This window comes from Mustela erminea, chromosome 18 (genome assembly GCF_009829155.1).
Source record: "Mustela erminea isolate mMusErm1 chromosome 18, mMusErm1.Pri, whole genome shotgun sequence".
NCBI classification, from domain to species: domain Eukaryota; kingdom Metazoa; phylum Chordata; class Mammalia; order Carnivora; family Mustelidae; genus Mustela; species Mustela erminea.
This window is the reverse complement of record NC_045631.1, coordinates 36,464,312-36,490,274: the sequence shown is the minus strand read 5'-3', so window position 1 is coordinate 36,490,274 and position 25,963 is coordinate 36,464,312. Positions and strand designations below refer to the sequence as shown.

Sequence of the window (25,963 nt, the reverse complement as noted above, 5' to 3'; positions counted from 1 at the left end):
ATCCTGTATATGGAGAGAGCGGTTGGGATACGGGACCCTGAATGCTTGAGCTCAATGACCCAGTGGGCTTCTCCAGGGTCTGGGCAGAAGTCACGGGACATGGCGTGACCTGGCGCCCTTGTTGAGCGGAGTGTCACCAGCCTGGCCCTGGAGAGCTCAGTTGGCGAGGACGAACCCCCAGCTGCTTTCTCCCAGATGGCTGGGCCCCCGCCCACTGCCGCCCTGAACCACACCTGGTCTCATGTCTGACCACTGCCTTGGGAGGCCAAGCCAGAGATCAGGCCCAAGAGGGGACCCAGATAAAGGAAGGGTGGCAGAGGAGCAGGGACTTATGGCTTCCGTCTCAGGCCCCTGGATCTGGGTGGCAGCTCCCAAGAAAATCCAAACATCCTCCATGGTGACCTTGAAATCCCTTTTTGAGTTTGACCCACTAGGCCTGGGATCCACCCACTGCCCTGGGATATGGGTGGATCCCTCTCCCTTCCCCCAGGGGGCAGTGGGTGTTGGGGGTGCCGTGCATGGCCCCAGGCTTGGGGCTGATGAGGAGGGCCAACACCATGGTGGTGCCTCCAGGGCCAAGGTCCCCTGAGGATGGCTAAGTTTCTGAATACTGTGTCCAGGTGTTCCAAAAGGTACTGGCAAGGGGGTGGTGAGTGCCTCCTGGGACCCCTCCCCTTTCTCTCATTCCCCCGAATCCCCACCTTCCAGTATGTCCGGAATCCATCCACTTCTCATGGCTTCCACTCGGATCCTGGTGCAGCCCCAGGATCTCGCCTCTGGGCCCCTGCAACAGCCTCCCTGTGGAGCCCCGTCCCTTCTGCCCCTTCAGCCTCAACTCCAGCAGGAGCCAGGCCCACCCTTTCAGAAGAAAGATCAGGGCATCACATCCCCCAGCTTTTGATTCTCCAACGCCTTCTGGTCACACTGAGAGTAAGATCCGTGCTCTTGACCGGGCGTGCTGGCTCTGCCCAACCCTCTGAGCTCATGTCTACCCTTCACACGGCACTGCAGACATTCTGCCTCATAGCCCACTCCTGCTTCTGGGCCTTTGCCCCTGCCCTTCCCTCTGCTGGGATCCCCCACCCTCTCCCCGGTCATCCACACAACTCCCCCCTCACTGCCGTTTTGGTCTCTGTCCAAGAGGCAGCTCTCAGCGAGCCCACACCAGCCCCCTCCTTCCAGGGCCCCTGCACCCTCTTCATGCCCTGTTCCAGCCTGGCTTCCTACCCTAGATAGAAGCTCCAAAAGGGCAGGGTTCTAGAGACCCCTCTGTGGAGGGGTGCTCAGGAAAGATGTCCTGAAGGGGTGCCCAGGTCTGGGTGTGCTCAGAACTCTTAAGGAAGCTGTTCCTCTTCTCTGGGCCATGGGCGTAGGCAAGGCCAATGCTAGTGCTTCTACCATTACATTCACATTGCCCTGCCTGCTGGGCATCCCATACCCCCTAGTTAGTTAGTTAGTTAGTTGTCCCATAAGCATCTGTGGAGGCGGGCAGAGGCTCAGTGCTGGCACAGGGCAGGTGCTCGGTAGACGTTTTGGACTGAGTGCCTGTTGGGGTGGCCACCCCCCACCCACATGGGGCCTCTAACGGGACTGTGTCTCTGTTTCTTCATTTCCTCTTTTGCCTCGAGGCCCCTCATCTGGCCGAAACCTGGAGACCTGGAGTTGCACGGAGTCGGCCTGTGCTGGAGGCTCTGAGCCACCAGCCTGCTCTCCAGGGTGCCCCTCCTCCATCCTTGCCCCCTCCAGGAAGGGTCTGCCCTCTCCAGGTCTCTGCGCTCCTGCTCCTGCCCGGGAGCAGCCAGAGCTGGGAGTCTTCCCGGCCCCTTGCTTCCCTCTGCTGCCCATCTTTGCCTTGAGATCTTGGCTCTGAGGAGCACACGGGAGCCTGGCCGCCAGCCTGGGAGGAAGTGGCCCAGACAGTAGCTGGAAGGATGGCGTGACTGCAGAGGACGCCGAGCCGTGCCTGGGCACACGCGCACGCGTGCACCCGAGGGCCCCTGGCAGCACGTGAGAAAGGCACGGCTGTACTCAGCACCTCTGTCCTCCCCGAAGGGCGGGCTCCTCCTGCAGTCACACCCAACCCTCCACAGTCACGGAAGACCAGCTACCGTGGCCCCCCAGCCCCCACCACCCTGAGATGTGGCCCCATGCCCTGCTTTTCACCCTCAGCTCCTCCGGTCCCACGGCCACCACTGCTCCGGGACCCAGTGCGTGGGGCCTCTGCCGTCACCCTCAACAGGGCCTCATCGTGGCCTGACTGTAGACATCCCCTCAGTCCGGGAGGAGGATGTCTGCCGGAGGGGAACACAGGGCCCTACCTACAGCTGGCCTTAGTCCTCACAGGGCCTGTGTCTCCCCAGTTCTGCACACACACACACACACACACACAGCATTTACAGCGTGGGTTTGGGCTCAGAGCGAGCAGAACTCGAATCGTGGCTCTGACAGTTCGTTTGCTCATAAGACATTAATCGTAATTGCCTAGGGCTGTTGGGAGAATTTGTGAACCCCAGGCAAATGCCCGGCATCTGGCCGCTCCCCAAAAAGGAGACATTATTACCCATGAAGCCTCCTGTGAGCGCAGCCAAACCAGAGAGGCCCGTGAGGTCCCCTCACCCCCCTCCCCCAGGTCCAGCTTAAATAAGCTCCATTTACATTCTGTGCCCTGTGAAGGGTTCATGCTCCGCCTCTAGGTTGGGGGGTGGAGGCTGAAATGCCCATGCTTCCCGGTGTCGGTCAGCTGGCCAGTGAAATGATATTTTGGGGTATACTGGGTTAAATAAAACATATTAAAATTAACTTCGCTTGTTTCTTTTTATTGCCTTAATATGGCTGAAATGTAAAATTACATCTGTGGCGAACATACTGTTTTTCCTGGGCAGTGCTGGGTTCACGGCTCTTCCTTTATCTCCACTCCAGATCAACCCAAACCCAGAACCCGGCCCCTTTCCTCGCTTTCTCCAGAAAACCTGTTTGCAACAGACCTCTGTGCAGGCTTGAGTTTCCCAAAGCCTGAAGGAATTGTTGGGGGTGGCGGGAGGTCTGCCCCACAGCAGTGAAGTCACCTAGAATGTGAATATGTGGCCTCCTTGTTCTAAAATGTGCTTTGGTCCCCATCCCACCCCATCCTCCTCTTCCTCCCATGGTCTTAGGGAGAGAAAGCCCCAGTCTCCCGCATCGGCGTGCATGAAACTCACCTCCCTCCGAGACTTTCTGCGCGTGCACGTGCTGGGCGAAGTCTTCGACGTCTCCATGTGCAGAAGGGTCTGATTACCCTGCTAGACCAGGGCCATCCTTCTTCCCAGGACTTGCCCCCTGGCCCGTGGACATCTCTCAGCTCTACTTGGTACCCTCTGGAGCACATACCAGGAAGGGGACAGAGACACGTGCTCACCAGCACTTGGCCTCTGTGGATCCTGACACTTTAGGTCTGTGGTCTCTCCCCACACCCAGCCTCTCCGGGTTTTTCCCCAACTCTTCCCTGATCAGCCACCCCTGTTCACCCGCAGGCCTACCTATGCCCTCTGTCGCCCCTATGCAGACACAGGTCCTTACTGCTAGACCCTTTCCATCTCCTCCTCTGTCAGGTGTGTGGGGGAGTGGTCCTCACACCCACAGACCACCCCCTCCCCACCAATCAACCCCAGCACACTCACACGTGTGTGGGGTCCTTTGAACACAGCCCCGTTTGTTTATGGGTGGACGGGCCGCAGAAAGTGGGACACGTTCTCCTCCACACAGGGATGTGTGGGCAACACCCACCTCCTCACCCACTCACACAGCCTCCCACACTCACAGCCCCGAGCAACGTTCCTCTGGGGGTCCCGGTTTTGAGAGCAGCCCCACATTTCTTCTCCTGCTCACCGCACAACCCCCATGTGCCCCCCCTTGCCTGAGGCTCCCACACTCCAGCTAGGCAGACTCCCTGCCACCCCAACCACCTCTCCCCTCCTCAACCTCACCCATGTCCATCCAGGAAAGTCTTGGAGGCACCAGGGCAGCTGAGGGGTAAAGAGCTGACCCCAGAGAGGAGGGAAAATCTGCCACATTTCAGTCAGGAAAAAAATCCTGCCAGGAGATGGGCTCATATCACAGAAGGGACCCAGGATGCTGAGAAAGCTGCAAAAAATATAAAATCCAAATGAAACCTCCTTCTTTTCTAGAATGTTCCATCTGAAGTTGACTGAGAAATCAACCTTAGGAATGTGGCTCCTCACAGAAAAGACAAAGGAAAAGTCCCTGGAGCGGCGACGGGAGCGGCCGGCCCTATGCCATGACGCGGGGGACAGCCGGGGTCTGGGGGAGCGGGTCCCGGCAGCTCTATTTAGGGCAGCTGTGATGTCAGCGGAGAGGAGGGCTTGAGTCGGGAGTGTGGCACAAAGGCTCCTTTGTCCCCTTCCCCTCCTGTCCTGCACACACACTGAAACCACATTCTGGCCTCGCAACCACAGGATCCGAGCTGCCCGGCACAGCCCTGCCACATGGTGTTACCTCGCATGCCCTCAGACGCATGCACTCGCGTCCCCGTGTGTAGATTGTGCCCACCTAGTGAGGGGCATAGTCCCTTGTTTGTCTGGAGATGCCCGACGTGGTGGCCACTAGCCGCTTACAGCTTTAAAATTAATCACTGTTAAATACAACGTAAAGTTGAGTTCTGCAGGGGCACCACCCACGTGTCAAGTGCCTCCGAGTCACGTGAGGCTAGCGGCCACGCTATTGAGACCACCGGAGAGAGTGAGCTTTGAGGGTGCAGAAGGCGCTGGCCTTGGGCCTTCCGAGGCTGCCTGCTCCCCCCCGGGGGCTGGTTTTCATTGCTCTTCCTCTCGCTCCTGTCCACAGCGGCCTAGAAAGCTCCCCCTTGCCACCTCACCCCCTTTCTCACTTTAATCTCCCCAATCTCTAAGCCTGGCCTCTGGCCTTAGTCCGACTGCCGGGCCTGAAGAGCATAACCGGCAGTGGGGGGGAGACGGCGGGGGGATGAGGGTACACGTGGCCGGGAGTTGGGGGGCACTGAGCTGGCAGAGATAAGGGCTGTCAGTTCAGGCAGAGGAAGACGTGTAAAGAAAGGTCTGGATGTGGAAAGTGTGGTACATACGTGGGAGCTGTGGTCATGGTCACGCTTTCTGGCTGGTGTCATAGGTGTGGCAAGAGAGGGACAGGGAGATGGGACAGGTGGGTAACAGCCAGGTAGAGCCTTGGTTGCCCCCGGATTGGGGCGGGGGGAGGATGCTGGAGGCCAGGGTAGCCGGGGGTGACCAAGGCATCACCCATCCATCACCACGCAGGTTGGGTCGGGTAAGCTGCCTAGGAAGAAAACCTCATTTACGTGTCATAATTTCTTAACCGCTCAAGACTAATTCCCTTTCTACACTGTCCAGATTGGGGTAGAAGTGCTAACAATGAATTATTGAAAGGCACAATTAGTCGTCATGACCACCTAATGACAGCAATGGCATTAGCATGGCTGCCAGTGGCCTCTTAGACTCTGTCTCTCTGAGACCTGAGGGAAGCAAGGGGTGGGGGAGCTTTCCTTCCCTGGAGGGTTTAGGTGCCCCGAGACCTTGGGTGGGTGGGTGGGGGGCAATGCTTCAGCTTCTCCCTGTCTCCAGGTCTCTGGGTACCTGATCTGCTCCAGAATTCTGAAGACCTCTGTGCCCCAGTGACGGCTCAGGGCTGTTCCTCTTCCCTGGGATTGGGGATCTGACCAGTCACCTTCCCTCTAGGGGCCACAGGTTCTTAGGCAGGCAGGGGGAAGGGGCAGGCAGACGGAGATGGAGAAGGAGGCAGAGGAAGCAAGAATTTTTTTAAAAGGATCAGGCATGGGCAGGAGGCAGAGGCTGGGCTAAAGGACCTGCCAGGCCACCCCGATCCCAGGTGTGATGGGGACTTAGGAGGCCAAGAGGGACCTGATAGCTCCCAGTGGGGTCAGGGCCTGTCATCAGCAGGACAGCACCCTGTCTGTGCCTTGACTGCAGCTCTCTGAGGGTCCTAGGGAGGTTCCCTCCCTCCTTCCCTGGGTCGGGAGAGCCAGAGTCCTTCCTCTCCTCTGGGCCCTCAGGGACCCTTCTCTTGACCTGTCCTGCTTGTTGCTCCCTTGGGGGAACTCCAAGTGAGCGAGGAGGGAGGAGAAGCCAGACAACCAACCGTCCATGTTTCCTCGAGGCAGAGGCCTTGAGGAAGGGGTTCCCAGAGAGTCCTCACCAGTGCCCCCCTCCCCACCCCCCCGCAGTGCTTCCCACAGTGCTCCCCAAACCTCTGCACCCCCAGCCCTGCAGGGTGCCCCCACCCGCGGAGAGCGGAGTTGATGGTGTTGATGCCGAGGTTTGGGCAGCCCAGGAGCTGAAGCGAGGCATGTGCGCTCTTGCGTCTTGCTAAGGGTTGCTAGGGTGCGTGTGGCACCCTAAGGAATTAGGACATTTGGGAGACAGTCTGGGAGGACTACTAGAGCGAGGAGGAAAGCGTTTAGGCATAGGAAAGGCAAGAGGAAGCGGGAAGCCACTGCGGAGGGTGCTAGATAAAGAGGAGGAGGGAAGGCGCAAAAACAGGAGAGCTCCGCAGCCCCCCACCCCTGCCAAAGCACAACCCCCACCCCCGCCCCGCCCCAGCAGGCTCCCCTCCCCCAACCCTAGACTCCAAGGCAGGAAATCAGGAGGCCACTGCAGGTATGTTTGGGTCATTTCCACATGCTTTATTCCAGCAATCAAAATAATTAAAAACATCTCAAATTATTATACACATACAAAATAGGTACAGAGTCTTGCTTCCTCCCACCCCTTGGGGGAAAAACTGCTTTGTGCTTTGGGAAGTTGTGCTCTGAAACCCAGAGAGAGGACACAGGACAGAGAGGCCGAGAGGATGGGGAGCCGCTGAGGAGCGGGGTTTCAGAGAGAGAGAGAGGTGGAGAGAGAGGCGGCCAGGGGGGCGGAGAGGTGGGGGAAGGGAGCACCGAGCTGAGCTGCGACACTCTCTCCCCCCAAGTTAAGTAGCACCTTTAGAAAATTCACGAGTCCCCATCCGCAAGGAAAAAAAAAAAAAAACAACCAAAGAATAAAAAAAAGACTTTGAACAAAAAAGGAACATTTGCTGGCCTGGGGGTGGGGGTCCTTGACTTCCCTAGCACCAGTGAATCCTTTCCCCGCCCCACCCCGTCACAGAGATGTAGCACCTTTGATATAAAATGGGGAGCCCCTTCCGTCCCGCCCCCACTCCCGCCCCCACGCAGTTGTCCCGGTGACACACGGAGACAAGAAGAGGTAGTCCTTCAGCAACACAATTACACAAGGAACAGAGCAGTCTCTCCCACCCAGCCCTGTCGCACGGGGGATTGACACGTGTCCCTGAATGATTCCGCTGTTTCCTTCCGCTTTGTCGTGGCCCCTCCTGACTTTCCTCCAAACCCGGCAGGCAGCGAGGGGCCCGTGGGTCCCCCAGCACGCCCCCTCGAACACGAAGAGTGGATTGTTGCAGGAGCCACGGGGAGGCCGGATGGTGAGGCTTCTTTGGCAGTCTGAGAACCTCAGGTCCCCCAAGGGTTTGGGGGTGCTGGGTGAGGGGAGTGGGCTGGGAGTGTGGGGGTCACTTGGGTGTTTTAGCATTGCCTTTGGTTGCTGGGCAGACAATGCATTGTTTCCTGTGCCTTTCGGGGAGACTTAGACTTGGGGAGCAGTGAAGGGGAGGCCCCAAGGAGGGTTGGAGAAAGGAGCAGAAAGGGCAGTGTTGGGGTATGATAAGCCCAACGGGCAGAAAAGGACTTACCCCCATATGGGTCTTCAAGCAAGTGGACCAAGCTTCCTTTTTTTAAAAAGTTATTTATTTATTCTTTTTTTTTTTTTTTGGTTAAGGTTGAATGTGCTTTTGGTTTTTGGTCATGTTCAGTTGGTCAAAGATAAAAACTAAGTTTGAGAGATGAATGCAAAGGAAAAAAATATTTTCCAAAGTCCATGTGAAATTGTCTCCCGTTTTTTGGCTTTTTGGGGGGTTCAGTTTGGGTTGTTTGTCTGTTTCCAGGGTCAGGGGTGAGTGGGTTGGGTGGGAGGGAGCCAGGTTGAGTGGGAGCGAGTTTACAGGAAGCAGACAGGGCCAATATCCATGCCGAATTCCTGGTCTGGGGCGCCAACGTCCAATGGTGCCACATCGATGATGGGCAAGCGGGAGGTCTTGGTGGTTTTGTATTCGATCACTGTCTTGCCCCAGGCTCCGGTGTGACTCTGGGGTGAAGGGGAGACAATGGGAGAGGGGCGTCACCGGGTGGGAGCAGTGGGGTGAGGGCCAGTACGGCCTGCCAGGAAAGCCGGAGCCCAGACAGGGGCCCGGCCTGGGACTCACCGTGCAACCGTCGTAGGTGACGCTGTAGGTGAAGCGGCTGTTGCCCTCGGCCCGGATCTCGATCTCGTTGGAGCCCTGGAGGAGCAGGGCCTTCTTGAGGTTGCCGGTCTGCTGGTCCATGTAGGCCACGCTGTTCTTGCAGTGGTAGGTGATGTTCTGGGAAGCCTCGGTGGACATCAGGCGCAGGAACGTCAGCTGGATGGCCACATCGGCAGGATCGGAGCCCTGGCCACCATACTCGAACTGGGGGGAAGAGGGGTAGCGGGGAGAAGAAAGTGAGTGACCACGCTGGAGCCTCTAGTCCTGGCCTCCCTCCCTCCCTGGAGTCCTCTGAGAGCATCCCGGAGCACCCTTCTCCCGTCCAGAAGTAGCAACCCTTGCCCCATGTCTGAGCCAGGATCAAGGGCCCAGGACTCCTGCCTCGCAGCCCAGCAATGTCCGTCCCCCTTATCAGGAGTCTAGTCCACCCAGGACCTCCCCTCCTGACCCTTCTGAGCCCTGGGCCAGCCCCATCTTGGGAGGGCGGCTCCAGGACCAGCGGACGCACCTGGAATCCGTCGGTCATGCTCTCGCCGTACCAGACGTGCCTCTTTTCCTTGGGGTTCTTGCTGATGTACCAGTTCTTCTGGGCCACCTGGGGCTGAGTGGGGTACACGCAGGTCTCACCTGTCTCCATGTTGCAGAAGACCTTGATGGCATCGAGGTTGCATCCTTGGTTGGGGTCAATCCAGTATTCTCCTGCGGTGGGACAGAGCAAGACAGAGTCAGGGGAGGTACTGGAGGCGGGGCACCCGTGGTCATCCAGGTCCCTTGGGGATCCACGCGGTCACGGCGGGAGGAGGCGGCCCTCACCGCTCTTCCAGTCAGAGTGGCACATCTTGAGGTCACGGCAGGTGCGGGCTGGGTTCTTGCGGCTTCCTTCAGGGCTCCGGATGTTTTCGATCTGCTGGCTCAGGCTCTTGAGGGTGGTGTCCACCTCGAGGTCACGGTCCCGGACCACATTGGCGTCATCGGCCCGGTAGTAGCGGCCGCCATCGTGAGCCTTCTCTTGAGGTGGCTGGGGCAGGAAGCTGAAGTCGAAACCGCCGCTGGGAGGACCAGGGGGACCAGGAGGTCCAGGAGGGCCGGGGGGACCCTGCACAGAGAGGGAGGAGAGCCGGGATTACCACAGTCCAAGCGCCCTTGGGGCTGAGGGCCACGGGGGCTGAGGGGGTTGGGGAGGCTACGTACAACAGGACCAGCATCACCAGTGCGACCGCGAGGACCAGGGGGGCCGATGGGGCCTGGGAGACCGTTGAGTCCGTCTTTGCCAGGAGAGCCGGCAGAGCCAGGGGGACCCTGGGAAGAGGAAGATGGTTGGAGGAATTCTGCTCAAAAGCACAGGACCACCAGCCCAGCTCTGCAGAGAAGCCCACTGCCCTCCCGGCCCGGCTCTGCCTCCACAGCCTCCTTCTCGTTCATTCTTGCAGTCAGAAGAGATCGTCCGGGATTCTTCTTCCCTCCTCCCAACCCCTGCCTCCAGACCCTTCTACAGAGAGAGAAGGACACCTGTGTCCCAGACAGGGGACCCCGAAGTGAGCCTGGACTTGGGCCCCAGCAAGGGAAGGTAGATAGAGGCACGACTTACTCGGGGACCAGCAGGACCAGAAGCTCCAGAAGGACCTTGTTCACCAGGAGAGCCCTGAAGGACAGAGGCAAAGGCAGTAAGACCCCATGTAGGTCAAACGTGGCCAGCAACCTGCCCCCTGCCCCATTATTCTGGACATCTAGTCCCAAGGTGTCCACAGGCTAAGACCCCCTCTACCCCCTCTTTGTGTCCCTCACCCTCCCAGAAGCCCCTTGGCAATGTCCACAAATCTTTACACCCCGGTCCCTGCTAGGGAGGAATGAGAATGATTATCCAGAGGGGAAACTGAGGCAACCCCACCCCCCCATTGTATAACAGGGCTCAATGGCAGCTAGGGGCTGCGGGGTGCTAAGTATACTCACGGGAGGACCAGGAGGACCCTGGAGACCAGAGAAGCCACGGTGACCCTTTATGCCTCTGTCACCCTGTTCGCCTGTCTCACCCTTGTCACCACGGGGACCTTGGGGTCCCTAGAAGAGAAGAGGGAACAGGCTGTCAGGTGGAAGGTTCATTAGCACCGAGTGGGATGTAGGCCACCTCTGGGCCAGGTACCCAGGACACGAGGGCCGGAGTCAGGCACTTACAGTGGGACCACGAGCTCCAACAGGGCCGATGGGACCAGCAGGACCAGCAGGACCCTGGAGAGAGCAGAGAGTACATCAGATCCTACTACAGCCTGAGCTGCGGGGTGAAACTACCCCGTGGCCATGTCCGTCCCTTCTGAGTCCCAGATGAACCTTCAGGGGAATTCAGCTTCGCGTGACATGGGGCAAGCTCCTGGGGCCAAACCCCCTTCCCCAGGGGCGGCGACAGTCTATCTGGGAGAGGGGCGCCTCGAGGCTGAGCCACAGCTCGGGTTTTCAGGACGGCTAGGGGCCCCGACATTTGTAAGACCCCCTGTCCTCCCCCAGCCTCGGGGAAGTCAGATGTGCATCTGCAGGCCCGCAGGCCGGCCCAGAGAGTCCCTGGCCCAAGACGACAGGCTAGAGTCCAGCTACTTACAGTCTCACCACGGTCGCCGCTCTTGCCAGCAGGGCCGACGGGGCCGGGGGCACCAGGAGCACCGGGAGCACCGGGGGGTCCAGCAGGGCCGGTCTCACCACGGTCACCCTGAGAGCGGCAGAGGAGGGGACAGGGAGTCAGTCCCAGCTAACAGGCTGGGGCGGGGGCGCGGCAGGTGGGGCCATGGCCCTGGGGCGCAGGCATCTTACCTTGGGGCCGGGAGAACCATCTCGTCCAGGGGAGCCTTCAGCACCAGGAGATCCCTGCCGAGAGAGAGGGAGGTATGAGCACCAGCAGGGGGAAGGGAGGCGCAGGCCAAGGCCAAAGTGTGCTCGCAGAGGGCACTGCCACGGGGCCGGCAATGGCTCACCTCGCGTCCAGACTCGCCAGGGGGTCCAGCCAATCCAGGGGGGCCCATGGGACCAGGGGGGCCACGCTCACCACTGGCTCCAGAAGGACCTTGTTTGCCAGGTTCACCCTGGGGGAGAAGACAGAGTCAGCCCAGAGACGGGGTAGAGGCAGGGCCCTCGGCCTCCAAGGCTGCAGCCCCAGGGATGGTTCTTCTCGGGGTGCCCCGAGGGGAGGGGGCACTCACAGAGGGTCCGGGGAGACCAGGGAAGCCTCTCTCTCCTCGCTGACCGGGCAGGCCGACCACACCACGTTGTCCAGCGATGCCTTGAGGTCCGGGAGTGCCGGGAGCACCCTGGGTGCAGGGAGACGAAGGTGAGGTGCCTTGCCAGGGCCGGGGAGTACATCCCCGCTCAGGACCCCTCGGGAGAGCTCACTTACAGCTGGTCCGTCGGCACCAGGGGATCCTTTCTCGCCAGCGGGGCCGGGGGGACCGGGGGGTCCGACTTCACCGGGACGTCCAGCGGGGCCAGTCTCACCACGGGGACCTTTGCCGCCTTCTTTGCCAGCGGGGCCGGGAGGGCCAGGGGGTCCAGCATTTCCCTGGTCAGGGAGAAGAGGGGCTGTCAGGTTCCAGTGGATTCTGGAGCCCCGCGGAGGCCTCAGAGGGGTCCAGCACCCTCTCCTCCCCTGTGCCCCTTACCACCACCACCCCCCGCCAACCTGCAGAGCGTTGGAGTCTTCACCACAGTACTTACAGAGGGGCCGGGGGGACCGACTCGGCCAGCAGCACCAGGGAAACCGGTAGCACCCTGGCAGAGGAGGACAGAGAGGTCAGAGGGAGAACACCCCCACCCCTGCCCCAGGCTGGCCTGGCCGCCCCTCCCCCCGCACACAGGTCAGCAGGAGCCCCAGCAGAGAAGCAAAGTGAGGTACTCACAGGGGGACCAGCACTGCCGCGAGCACCTTTGGGTCCAGGAGCACCAACGTTACCCTGGAGGACAGCACAGAGCCATTAAGACCGGGCCCGTCCCAGCCCCAGGTCCACCTGCGGCTCAGGGCCGAGAGGGTGATACTCACAATGGGGCCGGGGGGGCCAGTGGGGCCAGCGGGGCCTGGGGGACCTGCGTCGCCTTTAGCACCAGCATCACCGGGTTCGCCTTTAGCACCGGGTTGGCCATCAGCACCCTGGGGAAGGAGGGAGGGCGGTGAGTGGAGGAGCGGGGTACGGCAGCAGCAGCCCTCGCCCATCAGGGGCCCCCATGGGGCTGGGGAAGGGCAGCCACTCCAGGAAGAACGGGACAAGAATCCCTCCCCGCCCTCCTTCCCCGACTCGGGCCCACGCCTCTGTCCTTATGCAGACTCCCAAGGTCCCGTGTCCCAGTGGGAGATGGAGAATGGTGGGGGTCTTGGTACTCACAGGGGGGCCAGCGAAGCCAGCAGGGCCAGGGGGACCAGGCTCACCGCGGTCTCCCTAGAAGAAAAGGAGGCAGATTGGAGTGGGGTCCTGGGCTGGGGTGGGGCAGAGCTGGAGGGGAAGATGGCCGGAGGAGCATTCCCCAGGGGCCAGAGCCGGTGAGAGAGAAGGAGGAGGAGGAGGCAGGAAGCACAAAGCCTGGGGCAGAGTGTGGGTCTTCTATACTTACGGGGGCGCCACGAGCTCCAGTGGGACCAGCAGGGCCGCTAGGACCTGCTTCACCCTGAGAGGGAGGGACAAGAGGCTCAGGTCAGAGAAGTAAGTGCCCCAACAGATGACCCCAGGAGAGCCTCCCCTGTCTTCTGGTTCTCCCACGTTCAGGTGACCAGCTCAGAATGGCAGGACCTGCCTCTCCCTGGGAGCAGTGCCCAGGCTTGCTGGGGAACCTGTGTGTTGTGGGGGCCACCTCACCTTGTCGCCAGGAGCACCAGCGGGGCCAGGAGGACCAATGGGGCCAGTCAGACCACGGACACCATCTTTGCCGGGAGAACCGTCAGCACCTTTGGGACCAGCATCACCCTAAAGACAGAGGAAAGCCTGAGACTTGCGGTGGAGGCGGACAGGGAGGTGACCTGGAGTGTCCTCCTGGTGTCTGGGACCCCTCCCCAGCTCTGCCCTACCCCGGCCTGTGCTTGGGACTCAAGATCTTTCAGAGCAAAAGGTGCGTGCTTGGGGGCTGTGGTGGAACTTGGGGCAAGAGGCCCATGCCTTGTGTAGAGGGACCCTTCCTCCCGTTACCATGGTGATTCGTGGGGCTGGAAGAACCTGGATAGGCTGGTAGAGGGTTTATCAGCAACAAGGCCAGAGGGGAAGAAGAGAGGATTAAGGAGATGAGGGAAAGAGCCCAGGGAGGGTAGAGAGAGAGGCTGGAGTGTCCCAAGCAGAGGGAGACAGAGATGGGAGCCCCGCACGGCTCAGGGGAGGGGGCTTAACTTACTCTGTCACCCTTAGGACCAGGAAGACCAGCTGCACCTCGTTCACCAGGCATTCCCTGAAGGCCAGGAGCGCCCTGGCTACCTGGGGCTCCAGGGGCACCAGCATCACCCTAGGGGACAAACAAGAGGACTGGTATGAGGCAGGGGTCCCAGGAGTGGGTCACAGCCCTGTGCCCCCTTCTTAATACCTCCTGGTCTCGGTGCCCAGGATAAAGATAAGCACCAGCTAAGAGGAAAGGCTCCCAGACCAGAACTTCGGGCTGCCCACGGATCCCACTCCGTCCTGTCCCCCTGCCACCCCTCCCTCATATCTAGCGGCCTTTGGCCACAACCAGGCACCCGCTCCTGCCTCAGAAGGGGCTGGACCTGGTCCCTCTGCTGCCCTCACCTTAGCACCGTCATTGCCAGGGGCACCATTGGCTCCCCGGGGACCTGCGGGGCCGGGGGGTCCTTGCACTCCGCGTTCACCGGGGAAACCTCTCTCGCCCTGGAAGAGAAGGATGGGGCGCATGATGGCTGCTCCTGAGACAGGGCCAAGAGCAGGGCATTCAGGCAGGAACAGCCAGGAGCTCTACTTACTCTTGCTCCAGAGGGGCCGGGGGCACCAAGGTCGCCAGGAACACCCTGAGGGGGAGGGAGGACAGAGAGTGAGCCAACCCCACCTCAGACCTCCCCACTGGAGAGCGTTCTTGATGTCCTGGGGGATGGCCCCTGGGGTCTGTCATTGGAGACCAACCCCTTCTTTGCACTGAACTGGGCTTAGCCCTCACATCCTCCTGGGGTGGTGTCAGAGACAGCCCCCTCCCCAAACTCTGGGCTGAGGGAAAAGTCAGAGTGAGCCCCACAGCTCAAAAAAAAAAAAACATTTGGACCAGCAACCATGTAGTCCCATCCAGATCTTATCAGGCAGGTGTTCCGTGCCCTGCTTCCGGGAAGTCCTGCAGGGTGTCTAGCCTGGATCCCTCTAGCTGCTGGTTAACTGTGCAGGGAGGTGGGCTGGCCTCTTCCTCTAAACGCCCTGTGTTCCCCACCTCTCTGGCTGCCCGCTACCTCTCACCTGTTCGCCGGGTTTGCCAGCTTCACCAGGAGGACCAGCGGGGCCAGGGAGACCCTGTAGATGGGAAATGAGGGGGGCAGGAGGTGGGTAGGATTAGAATCTGAAAAAGAACAAGGGGGACCCCAGACCTTCACCCCCTGCCAGGCAGGCCTCACCTGGAATCCGGGGGAGCCAGCGGGACCTTGTTCACCTCTCTCGCCAGCGGGGCCCTGTCACAGAAAGAACGCTGTGGTCCCTGGAACGGCCCAGTGAAAAGGGGGGCGGGGTGTCTCCACAGCACCCCCTCCCCAGGCTGCCTGCCCGGGACACTTACGGCAGGGCCAGGGGCTCCCTGAGCTCCAGCTTCTCCATCTTTGCCAGCAGGACCCTGTGGGGAGAGAACAAAGGACTCAGGGTTGGGGAGGAGGCAGGGGGACAAGGACAGAGCAGACCCCCACGGGGGGCCCCTGCTGCCCTGGTGAGAGGCTGTGGCCTTCTGTACCCCTTCTGCAGGGAGGGGATGTGTCACAAGCAGGGGCAGTGAGGGGACAGAAACCACGGGGAGCTACTTACAACAGCACCGGGGGGACCAGGCACGCCTCGCTCTCCAGCCTTGCCGGGCTCTCCCTGCAGGGAAACAGAGTCAGAGTCAGCGGGGCTTAGGTGGGAAACCAGTCCTCTTGTGTCCTTTTGGTTTACCCTGAGGGACATTTTTTTAAGGGGTTTTCTTTTCTCCCAGCTCTGGTCCTGGGGAAACGCTTTGGGGGATGTTATTGCTGGTTCCTTCCTATCTCCCTGAGCCCTCTCTCCCCAGACCACCTGTCCCTGCAGGCGGCTGCCCTCACCCTCTCCCTTCCTTCTTGCCACCATATGCCTATGGTGACCCAAGCTGCAAAGGGCTTTCATCTCCTCTGGTACCTCCTATTCAACCTCAAAGAGCCCACCCAGATTTAGGGGTGACTATCATTAAAAAGGCCCATTCTTCCCCTGTGTGTGTGTGGGGGGGCGGGCTGCTCCAACAATACTTTTTCCCAAGGAGAGAGCAATGGGAGTAGAGTTGAGAGAGGTCTCATCATTTGGATAATGAGCTCTGAGCTCCAGAGAGGGGCAGTGAGTGGCCTAAGGCCACACAGCAAGTCAGTGGCAAAGCTGGGACTGGTGTCCAGGACTCCAGGACTCCAGGACATCCAGGAGCGCCTGTCCCTGTCTCTGGAACGTTCCTCAGTGAATACTCACAGCAGCACCTTTAGGCCCAGGGAAGCCCATCACGCCAGCCTGACCACGGGCACCAGGGGGGCCTGGGGGTCCGGGGCGACCATCTTGACCAGCAGGACCCTAAGGACAGAAGGCACAGAACCAGAAGTGAAGTCGGAGGGTGGGGGGGGGGGAGGGGGAGGGGCCCTGGGGGGAGCAATACTCACAGGGGGGCCGGTTTTGCCGTCGGGACCGGGGCTGCCAGGACTTCCAGTCAGACCCTAGGGGGCAGCAGACAGGTGTGAGCCAGGTGGGGAGAAGGGGGACAGAGGAGGGGAGGGGCACCTCAGGAGGCAGACCCGTGGTCCGGCTCCAGGGCGCCTCATTTCAGACCCGACACGGGTCCAGCAGGGTCCTGGGACAAGTCCAACACAGGGGTCAGAACTCACCTTGGCACCGGGCAGACCAGCTTCACCAGGGCGACCAGCTTCACCAGGAGAACCTTTGGGGCCAGCGGGGCCGGGGGAACCACGTTCACCAGCAGGACCCTGGTTGGGGGAGTCATAGGGACAATCAGGGTCTTAGGTCTGGGCTTCTTTACCGTGGCCCAGCGTCTTACTCCTCCCGGTGGGGCAGGGTGGGGTTGCTCTGAGGGGCACTGGGGGCAGGGGGAAGGTCAGGGTGAAGTCCGGCACGGAGAGCCTGCAGCCGCAGTCTGGAGCAGTAATGACCGGGGCTGGAGGCGGGAGGCGACTACACGGGGGAGAGGAAGGTGATGCCCGCGGCGCAGCAGGGCGCACCCCAGCCGTGAAGGGACGTTACCTTGGGACCAGCAACACCATCTGCACCGGGGAAACCGCGGCTACCAGGTCCACCCTGCAGGAGGAGAAGAGGCCGGTGAGCTCCGACATGGGGGCACCAGGCTGGCGCTGGGGCCAAAGAGGGGGGCACTTACACGCTCGCCAGGGGGTCCAGGCAGGCCAGTGGGTCCGGGTTCACCTCGGGCTCCTCGCTTTCCTTCTTCCCCAGCGGGGCCAGGGGGTCCTTGAATACCAGTGGGTCCCTGGAGAGGGCAGAGACCAGGGGGTGGCCAGCAGTGAGGGGCCGACCGGGTGCCATCTCGCCCCTGGGTTCCCATCCCCTCGCAGGGTCTCCCTCCAGGGCTCCCCAGGGCAGACAGGCCGACGTGCGGGGACACTTACGGGCTCTCCCTTGGCGCCAGTGTCTCCTTTGTTGCCGGGAGCACCAGGTTCACCCTGCACAAGGGAGGAGAAGGGGATGAGGCAAGATTCTGGGGTTCACAACTGGCCTGGATCCTTCTGCTCCCGCAAGGAGGGCCACATCGGAGCCAGCGCATGGGACGGACTCACTGGCAGAGGGATACTTACGCTGTTACCCTTGGGACCAGGAGGACCGCTGGGGCCCTGGGGTCCAGAGGGCCCTCGGGCGCCGGGGAAGCCGGGAGCACCAGCAATGCCAGGAGCGCCCTGTGGGAGGCAGAAGAGGTTGAGCTCAGGAGCGCAGGGCAGGGGGTCTGGAGGAGGGGCGCCATGGGGGTGGCTCTGAGACCCCTGGGGCACTTACGTTAGCACCTTTAGCACCAGGCTGTCCGTCAGCACCAGGGTTTCCCTGTGGCACAGAGAGAGAAGCGGGTGAGGGACAGGCCAAGACCGGGAACTGGGGGGGAGGCCCCAGGGCGCTGAGGAGGCGACACTCACAGCAGGACCAGCAGCACCAGCAGGCCCAGGGGGGCCGGGCTCACCACGCACACCCTGGGGACCCTCAGAGCCTCGGGCTCCTTGGGGACCAGCTTCACCCTGGATGGGACAAAAAGGACATGTCAGGAGCCAACCTGGAAGCCCAGCTCCCCTTTGGATGTCTCCGTTTGTGTGTGTGTGTGTGTGTGTGTGTGTGTGTGTGTGTACGGCAGGGACAGGAAGACCAAGAATCAGGACTCCCATATCAGAGAAGGAGATCCCAGCACAAAGGGGATAGGCTTCTCTGGTCCCTTTGGTTTGGAGAGCGGGGAGACACCCCCCCCCACCTTGGCCTGTGGCAACCGTGCTCAGAGGAAGGCAGGGGGCTCACCTTAGCACCAACAGCACCAGGGAAGCCAGGAGGACCAGCGGGGCCGGTGGGACCCTGTGAACGAAATGGAAATGTCAGCAAGAAGGAAGGTGGTAGCTGCAAATCACAGCCGGGAATAGCAGAGGTCCTGGGATTCTGAGCCCCATGCCGCCATCCCCCCAAGAGCTGACACCAAGAGCCCTCCCCACTCCCAGGCACCGAGGTCCAGAGGTCACACTCACGGGGGGTCCAGCAGCCCCAGTAGCACCATCATTTCCACGAGCACCCTGCCGGAGAGAGGGGAGCCCCAGTTACCGGCGCTGAGCACAGGCCAGACCCTGTAACTGGTCAGGAACCCCTGCCAGGGCCCAGCTGTCCCCAAGGGGGCCAGGAGTACTTACAGCAGGGCCGGGGGCTCCGGGGCGGCCTCTCTCACCAGGCAGACCACGGGGGCCCTGACGACAAAAGCCAGAAAAGCCACGTGAGACGGGAGACGCACCCTTCCCCCGCCAAGCCTCATCTTGGCCCCTATATCCTGCACCCTCTCTTCCTTCTAGAACTGGGCACACTTACCATCTGACCAGGAGCTCCATTTTCACCAGGACTACCAGGCTCGCCCTAGAGAACAGAGAATAAAGTTAGGAATTTGTTCACACGGTGTGAGCTGGTGGGGGGTTGGGGGAGGCCCACGACATTTGGGCATCTTCTTACCTTGGGACCAGCAGGACCAGCATCTCCCTTGGCACCATCTAAACCACTGAAACCCTAAGATAGGAAGAAAGGCCAAGGTGAGTACCGATGGAAGGGAACCTTGGTCCCAACTCTGACCTGAGAAGGTGCCTTAGGGGTTCCCCACGGGCTCTGTCTCTGCACTAGACTAAACCCCAAATGGGCCAAGAGCTCACCCAATCTCTTCATTGAGATCTCTTTCCCAGTGGAGGGGAGTTCTTTGGGAATCCTACTCCTATCCCTTAGGATTTCTGTAGCTGCCACCCAGTGGCTCAAAGGAGACTTACTCTGTGTCCCTTCATTCCAGGAAGGCCAGCTGTTCCAGGCAATCCCCGAGCACCCTGGAGAGAAGAGAAAAGGAAGAGAGAGGTAGGGACATTAGAAGATGACACTGAGGACCCAGCTCCCAAGGGAAGCCCACTTGTAGAGAAGCCCATGGCCAGCCACGCATTCCAGCTCACCTGAGGTCCAGGAGGGCCACGCTCACCAGGTCGACCAGGCTTTCCAGCTTCACCCTGAAAGGGAGAGAAAAGACCATCGTGCGCATGCACCCATGGGCCAGGAAAGTGTGGGAGGTCTGAGTTTTCTTGGTATTGTTGAAGGTCAGGTTGAGGAGCCTATAATCTTATCTTTGAATTTGGAGCTCAGCTTACATCTACTGTAAAATCCTTATTTGGTGAATTTTGAGTCCCTCCAAAGGTATTTCTGTTTATTTCTATATATGGAGGGCAAATCTAAGATAATTAAGCCTAAGGAAGTCATTCACCCCGAGGGGTGCGGATGGGGAATGCTTTTAAGGTGGTTGGAGGGTCCGGAGGGCCAGTCCTCCACTGGGAAGATGGGGAAACATCCCACAAGGGCTGAAGGTCATTTTTCAAGGGCAGTCCCATGCATCAGGGAGAACTTGGCTTCCATTCTTTGAGCATCACCCCCAAAGGTGGTGCGGCACTGGGGTGGAGATTACAGGGACCTAACCCATGGAGGTGTTGGGGACTACTTGGGATCTCCTCGCCTGGAATACTTACATCATCTCCGTTCTTGCCAGGGGGACCAGGGGGACCGCGGGGACCCATGGGACCCTAGAGGAAACAGGAAGAAAGGTGATTAGAATAGCCAGGATAAGGGGGAAAATTAAAAAAAAAAAAATGGGAAGGCAGGGATTGGAAGGAGGAAGTAGGAAAGAGCCCAGACGACAGCGGTGGAGGGGTCCTTCAATGGGAGAATCCACATATTTGTAGAGGGAGTGTGGGTTTGTATAGTGTGCAAGTTGGGGGGGTACTTACTGAGGCTCCAGGCTCGCCAGGCTCACCAGGGGGGCCTTGGAAACCTTGGGGACCCTAGAGAAGAAGGAAAGAGGGATTCAGTTAGAAGGACAGGCCCCTACCAGTCTTTCCCCAGATCACTAATCGATCTCTCAGAGTACCTTTTGCTACCCTCATCCCAATCCTCCCTTCTAAAGACTGAAGCCCAGGATGGCACATGATGACATCCTGGATACTCACAGGTGCGCCAGGGGGGCCAGGGAGACCACGGGGACCAGAAGGACCCTACAGAAGGAAAAACAAAAAGAGAGAGAGAGAGGTCATAATGATATCTCTGTAGGGAAGAGCAATGTGGGTGTGGTCTTGCCATCCCCCAGTGGTTCCTGTTGGGACCACCCAGCTGTCTTGCATCCTCTTCTGGACTTCAGGTTCCAATGGTCGTCTTGATGTCCTAAGTTATCTATGCCACCCCCATAAGCCACCACTGGCCCATCCCCTCTGGATCCCCACGGACTCCTCTTCTGTCATCTCTGCCCCCCCCCCCAGTGGCTCACCATGGGGCCAGGCACGGAGATTCCTCCAGTTGATTTCTCATCATAGCCATAAGACATCTGGGGAGCAAAGTTCTAGGAAAAAAAAAAAAAACGAGAGAGTGTATGAGAAATCAGTGAGTTGGAAGGTGGAAGATGTCACTGAGAACAGAATATTGACATGTGCCTCCTGATGTGATGCACTAAGAAGGAAAACAACATCTCTTGTGAGACAGTCCTGCCAAAAATGCAGGTCCCAGGGGCGTCTGAGTGGCTCAGTCATTAAGTGTCTGCCTTCAACTCAGGTCATGATCCCAGGGTCTTGGGTTCGAGCTCCGCATCGGGCTCCCTGCTCAGTGGGAAGCCTGCTGCTCCCTCCCCCACTCCCCCTGCTTGTGTTCCCTCTCTCACTGTGTCTCTCTCTGTCAAATAAATAAATAAAAATCTTTTTTTTTTTTTTAAAATACAGAGTCCCACTCTAATTATGAGGATACATCTGGCCAACGCAAATTGAGGGACAGTCATAAAAACAGTTGGCCTCTACCAAGCAACTGGCTTCTTAAAAAAATTTCAGGGTCGTGCAAGACAAAGAAAGTCCAAGGAATGTTCCAGAGTAAAGGAAACTGAAGACACGCGACAGTTAAGTGCAATTCATGATCCTGGATCAGGGGGAAAGCTGCAATAAAGGGCATTATTGGGATGTTGTTGAAATTTGGACAAGGGCCATAGGTTAGATAATAGTTCTGTACCAATGTTAGAATTTTGGAATGTAATCATTGTGCAATGGTCGCGTAAGAGAAAGTCCTTGTCCTCAGGAAAGACACACTAAAGTATTTAGGAGCAAAAGGACATGACATCCGCCAACTCAAGCACAAATGGTTCAGAAGGAAAAATAGCGACAGTTATATGTATACATAGAGACTGATAAAGCAAATGTGACAAACTGTGAAGTGTATGTGAGAATTCTTGGCATTAGTCTTGAAACTTTTCTCTAAGTTTGAAATCATTTCAAAATATAGTGTGCCATCTGCCAAAAAACCCACAAAAAAAAAAAAAAAAGAAAAGAAAGAAAAGAAAAAGAACAGGAGATGAGGGGAGCACACAGGGCCTGCTCGGACTGTCTTGAGTCTTCACTTACTCCTCCGAGGCCAGGGGGCCCGGGGGGTCCGGGAGGTCCGGGGGGTCCGGGAAGTCCAGGCTGTCCGGGGATGCCATCTCGGCCAGGGGGGCCGGCAGGTCCCTGCAGCAGGAGAGGAGCGGGGAGAGGGCGGGAGGCGGTGAGCGCCGGCCTGGAGCCACGCCCACTTGCACCCCTACAGCCAAGCGAAAACCACGCTTACTTACCCTTGGACCTCGGGGGCCAGTGTCTCCCTTGGGTCCCTATGGGGGTGGGGGTGGGGAGAGAAGAAACAAAAGAAGCCGGGTTAGAGACGGGAGGCGCTTGAGGACACTCGGGCGGGTGGCAAAAGTGGAGGGCAGAGGATTACCTCGACTCCTGCGGTTTCTTGGTCGGTAGGTGACGCTAGGGGAGAAGAGACGCGGGTGAGCGGCGGGGTCTGCACCGGGTGCTCCCGGCGGCCCCGCCCTCCCCCATCCCCAGGCCCCCGAGCCGTACCCTCGCCATCGGGGCAGACGGGGCAGCACTCGCCCGGGGGGACTTGGGCGCCGGGGCAGTTCTTGGTTTCGTCGCAGATCACGTCATCGCACAACACGTTGCCGTTGTCGCAGACACAGATCCGGCAGGCCTCGGGTTTCCATACGTCTCGGTCGTAGTACCTGAGGCCGTTCTGTACGCAGGTGACTGGTGGGACTGGGGCAAGAGGGGAAAGGAGGGGCTGTCAGCGGCGCTCGAGGCCCCCCACCTCGGGGCTCCAGGGACCCCAGCTCTACCCGTAGCCTCTCCCGTCGGTCGTAAGGACACTTTTAGATTTTCCATTTCCCGCCTCCTCCTCCTCCCCGACCCCCTCCTTTCCCCAAATCCTTAAAAGCTCATCTGCTCCTCATCAGGGCCAGTGACAGGGCCGAGGCGCCTGGCCAAGGCGGCTATAACTCTTTCCAGTTCTCAGGAATTTAAACAAAGCTTTAGGCCGGAGTTGCTTCCAACTCCAACCCCAGACCATCGGCGCTGAAGCCAAGTGAAATAAAAAAGCCATTGGGAGGGGGTGGGGGGGTGGGGAGGTGGGGGAGTGGGGAGGAGAGAGACCAGGAGGGGCCCCATCCAGCGGGGGCGTGGTATGTGTGGAGACTGGGGGTGGGGTGGGGTCGGAGGAACCGGTAGGAGGAGAGAAGAGAGGTCCAGCCCCCATTCCGCCCCATCCCAGGGCAGGTGGGATAGCCTGGGCGGGGCTAGGGGGATGGGGCGGGGCCTATTGGCCTGAGGTCCCGCCCAGGGTCTTGTATGGTACCCCCAAAGTAGGATATACCCTAACCTCCAGCACCCAGACATCTCAAAAGCGCTCTCTCGGGACAACTCCTCTTTCCTAAAGCTAACCAGGGTCTCTGGGTCACGCCTTAGCGAAAGAACCAAAAAGTCCGCAAAGAGTTAAAGAAAGTAGCTAACCACGCCCACCGCGCGAGCGTCTACTCAGACCGCCACTAGGTGGCGGGCAACACTAAGCAATTCCCTGGGACGGGCCACTTTGAGAGACTGAGGCTACCCAGTCCCCAGCTTTATTTTCTAGGACTAGAGGTGGGGTCCACAACCGGCAATAACGCCCGTCCGCTCAATGCAGTTCCTTCGCGGGGAAGCGCTGGACGGGGAGGCGCGGGGCTCAGTGTGGATCAGCAGAGGGCGCAAGGACCCCGCCCTGCCAAGTCCGTGCCAAAGTTTCTCATCCTCCAACCCGCCCACTCTCCGCGCCCCCTCCCCCCTCAGCCCAGCACCCCCGCGGCCCCAGGAACACTGTCTAGCCTGCAGAGAGGGCAAACAATCTTTCCTTATGAATCATCCCACAGCCTTCCCGATCGCTTTCACATCTTGGGTTCCAAACTCCCAGCAAAGCGCCCCCGTCCCATCTTCGACGTGCTTTCCCCTTACCCGGCGCCCAGACCCCACATTTCCCCTGTGGTACTCCACAGTGCTCGCTCAGGACTCCCTCCTGTGTCAACTCCCGCGGCGCTCCATCCTTCCCTCTCACCACCCGCGGGCGTTCATCTACAGCCCCCACCCAGGGTGCACTGCCTTCTCTCCCACAGCGCGCAGGAAGAGCCCTCCCCATCTTCCTGCCCTCCGAGTCTCCGGAGCATCCCGAGTCTCAGTTTAAGTCGCAGACCGCCGGGACCCAGCGCAGGGCATGATACCAAGTACCCTTGGACTCCCCCAAAGTTTGGGACTTACTGTCTTCTTCTTGGCCCTCCTCTTGGCCGTGCGTCAGGAGGGCGGTGGCCGCTAAGAGGAGCAGGAGCCGGAGGTCCACAAAGCTGAACATGTCTAGACCCTAGACATGTAGACTCTTTGCGGCTGGGGTGGGGGTTAGCGTCCGCTCATGCGTGGCCTCACACTCTGCGTGCCTCCTGCTCCGACCCCGAGGAGAAACTCCCGTCTGCTCCGACGACTGGCCCGGGCCCCTTTTATACCATCCTGATGGAGAGCAGGGAGGAACTCTGCCCCTGGGAGAGGGGGAGCCGGCGGCCCGTCCCCCAGCCAATCAGAGCTGCCTGGCCCGGCCCCCAGTTTGGGAGTTGGAAGGGAGAGGGGGAGGAGAAGGGAAGGGAAGGGAGTCCACCGCACATCTCCCCCCCTCGAAACTCTGCCTCCCCAGCCCCCAGCCCAGCCTGGGCCAGAGATGCTGCTGCTGAGGTGCTGCTAGGTCCCCATTATAGGTTGGGCTAGAGAGTGGGTAGTGGTGCCCCTTGGGCTTTCTTCCTGGGGCTCCCCCATCGGGAGGAACTGGACCTGGGGAGCTGGAAGGGGAAGCTTCCAGTGGTCTGGAGAGGGTAGTCTTGGCCATGTCTCTCTCATTCACCCTACCGACATCCTTGGCCAGAACTAAGGGATGGGCATGAAGGGGCCGGGTTCTCCTCTAAAACAGAGAAGAACCTGAGAATTTAAAAGATGTTCCTGTTTAGAGGTGTCTTCTGGTGTGGCGGGGAGCTTAGATATGTTTCGAGAAGAAGTTACAGTTTCCTTTGCAGACATTAGGAATGAGATACTTGGGTGGGGGGTGTTGGCAAGAGGGGATTTATTTTGAGGACATCGATTCTGCCTTGCTTGAGGATCTAAGATGGACTCAGATGCTCTCCCCCAAACCCAAGGTGGGACCGAGAGAGATGGGGTAGGGAGGTTGAGACTGTGTGAGAAATGCAACTGTGTGATCTCTCCAGAAGGAAGCTTGGGGGGTAAGTGATAGGGCAGCAGAGTGGTGATGGGAAGCTGCTGGGACCCTTCCCCCTGCCCCAGGCCAGTGAGGTTGCACAGGAGCACTGTAGTCACCAGTGACCTAGAAAAGGGTCTTGTGTGAGGGTAGGCCCCGGGCGGTGGCTAGGGCCTGTCTGAGACCCTGGTATCCCGCAGAGTCTCCTTCTGAGAGCTGCAGCGAGCAGCTGGTTGTACCTGGACTCAAGGTTGGGGCATATGGGGGAATTTGGGTGTCAGGGGGTTTGGGATGGAATTGCAGGGAAGGTTCAGTGACCTAATTTTAGAAGATGTTCCCTGCTGCCCCACCTCTTTCTTGAAAATCCAGGGCATTGCTCTCTGCCCCTGGAAACCCCTGAAGGGGGATGGAGACCCCAAGAACAACAGGCTATATTTGGGGGGATGCCCCCAGAAGCCAGTGTCCTCCCTTCCCCTGGTCCCAATCTCCCAATAGCACTCTACTGTTGGCCCTACTGAAATCTGTGGGCCCAAGAGAAGGCAATTGGGGTCCCCTTGCCATGTCCATCAACTCCAGTCCCTCCTGCCTGGGTTCCCCCACCCCCATCACTCCAGAGCTGCAAACGTGGAAGCGGGGAGTCCCGCCTCCCCCAAACCATCCAAAATTCCATTGCCTCCCCCCCCCTCCGCCCCTCTCCACGCCCTCCCCCAGCTGGTTTTGTGCAACGAAGGCAAAGGAAAAAAAAAAAGACCAAGGGAACAGAAGGGGAGGGAGCCACGTAGGCCGTGGGCAGCCAGGATGAGCGGTGCGGGTGGGGCGGCGGAGGGAGAGAGCAGGGGCTATAATTAAAGGGAAAATATAGAGTTTCCAGAGAGCAGACAGCAATGGAGGGACGGGCCTTCATCAATTATCCCCACCATGTGGCAGCAACTTGTGGCCCAAGATCTGCCCCCGCCTAGTGCCAGCGACTACAGGCAGGACAGCGCTGGGTTGCTGAGATGGCAGTTCCTGCCCCCACCACTCCACGTCCTGGGGGTCAGGGACAAGGGGGATGAGGGGGACAAGGGGGACAAGGATCCTGTCCCTCTGCAGTGGCTGTCTGGGGCGGAGTGTCACAG

The 25,963-nt window shown here is 59.5% G+C and overlaps 1 protein-coding gene and 1 long non-coding RNA gene across 4 annotated transcripts; both read right to left on the bottom strand.

Moving 5' to 3' along the window:
- Positions 1-1,283: 1,283 nt before the first annotated feature.
- Positions 1,284-4,304, bottom strand: LOC116578009. Its single transcript, XR_004280693.1, has 3 exons — positions 3,963-4,304; positions 3,198-3,353; positions 1,284-3,065 (listed from the first exon to the last, which is right to left on the bottom strand). It is a non-coding gene; the product is annotated as an uncharacterized LOC116578009 (long non-coding RNA).
- A 3,515-nt stretch (positions 4,305-7,819) lies between these two features.
- COL1A1 (collagen type I alpha 1 chain) lies at positions 7,820-24,101 on the bottom strand. 3 transcript variants are annotated; one of them, XM_032320704.1, is made up of 51 exons: positions 23,870-24,101; positions 22,148-22,342; positions 22,020-22,054; positions 21,877-21,912; positions 21,671-21,772; positions 20,557-20,628; positions 20,243-20,287; positions 20,024-20,077; positions 19,766-19,819; positions 19,202-19,255; positions 19,028-19,081; positions 18,723-18,776; positions 18,585-18,629; positions 18,413-18,466; positions 18,254-18,298; positions 18,033-18,086; positions 17,663-17,761; positions 17,529-17,573; positions 17,333-17,431; positions 17,147-17,200; positions 16,900-17,007; positions 16,767-16,820; positions 16,394-16,492; positions 16,172-16,225; positions 15,987-16,085; positions 15,324-15,377; positions 15,085-15,138; positions 14,927-14,980; positions 14,772-14,825; positions 14,294-14,338; positions 14,103-14,201; positions 13,717-13,824; positions 13,191-13,298; positions 12,949-13,002; positions 12,723-12,776; positions 12,383-12,490; positions 12,243-12,296; positions 12,061-12,114; positions 11,744-11,905; positions 11,550-11,657; positions 11,325-11,432; positions 11,164-11,217; positions 10,955-11,062; positions 10,537-10,590; positions 10,315-10,422; positions 9,953-10,006; positions 9,556-9,663; positions 9,178-9,460; positions 8,873-9,063; positions 8,326-8,568; positions 7,820-8,207 (listed from the first exon to the last, which is right to left on the bottom strand). In XM_032320704.1, exons 1-51 carry the CDS (start codon positions 23,958-23,960, stop codon positions 8,061-8,063), a joined length of 4,383 nt encoding a protein of 1,460 aa, XP_032176595.1. In that variant the 5' UTR covers positions 23,961-24,101; the 3' UTR covers positions 7,820-8,060. The 3 variants fall into 3 exon arrangements, with proteins under 3 accessions (XP_032176595.1, XP_032176596.1, XP_032176597.1); XM_032320705.1 differs by lacking the exons at positions 11,550-11,657; positions 11,744-11,905; XM_032320706.1 differs by lacking the exons at positions 16,767-16,820; positions 16,900-17,007; positions 17,147-17,200; ... (5 more) ...; positions 18,413-18,466; positions 18,585-18,629.
- Positions 24,102-25,963: the final 1,862 nt, after the last annotated feature.

Coding starts and splice junctions, on each gene's coding strand:
- COL1A1 (XM_032320704.1), bottom strand. CDS start 23,960: ATGTTCAGCTTTGTGGACCTCCGGCTCCTGCTCCTCTTAGCGGCCACC. Junction 15,139..15,323: donor CTGGTCCCCCCGGTGCTGTT/GTAAGTAGCTCC, acceptor CTCTCCCCACAG/GGTCCTGCTGGCAAAGATGG. Junction 12,297..12,382: donor CTGGCCCCCCCGGCCCCATT/GTGAGTATCACC, acceptor GCTGTCCTCCAG/GGTAACGTTGGTGCTCCTGG.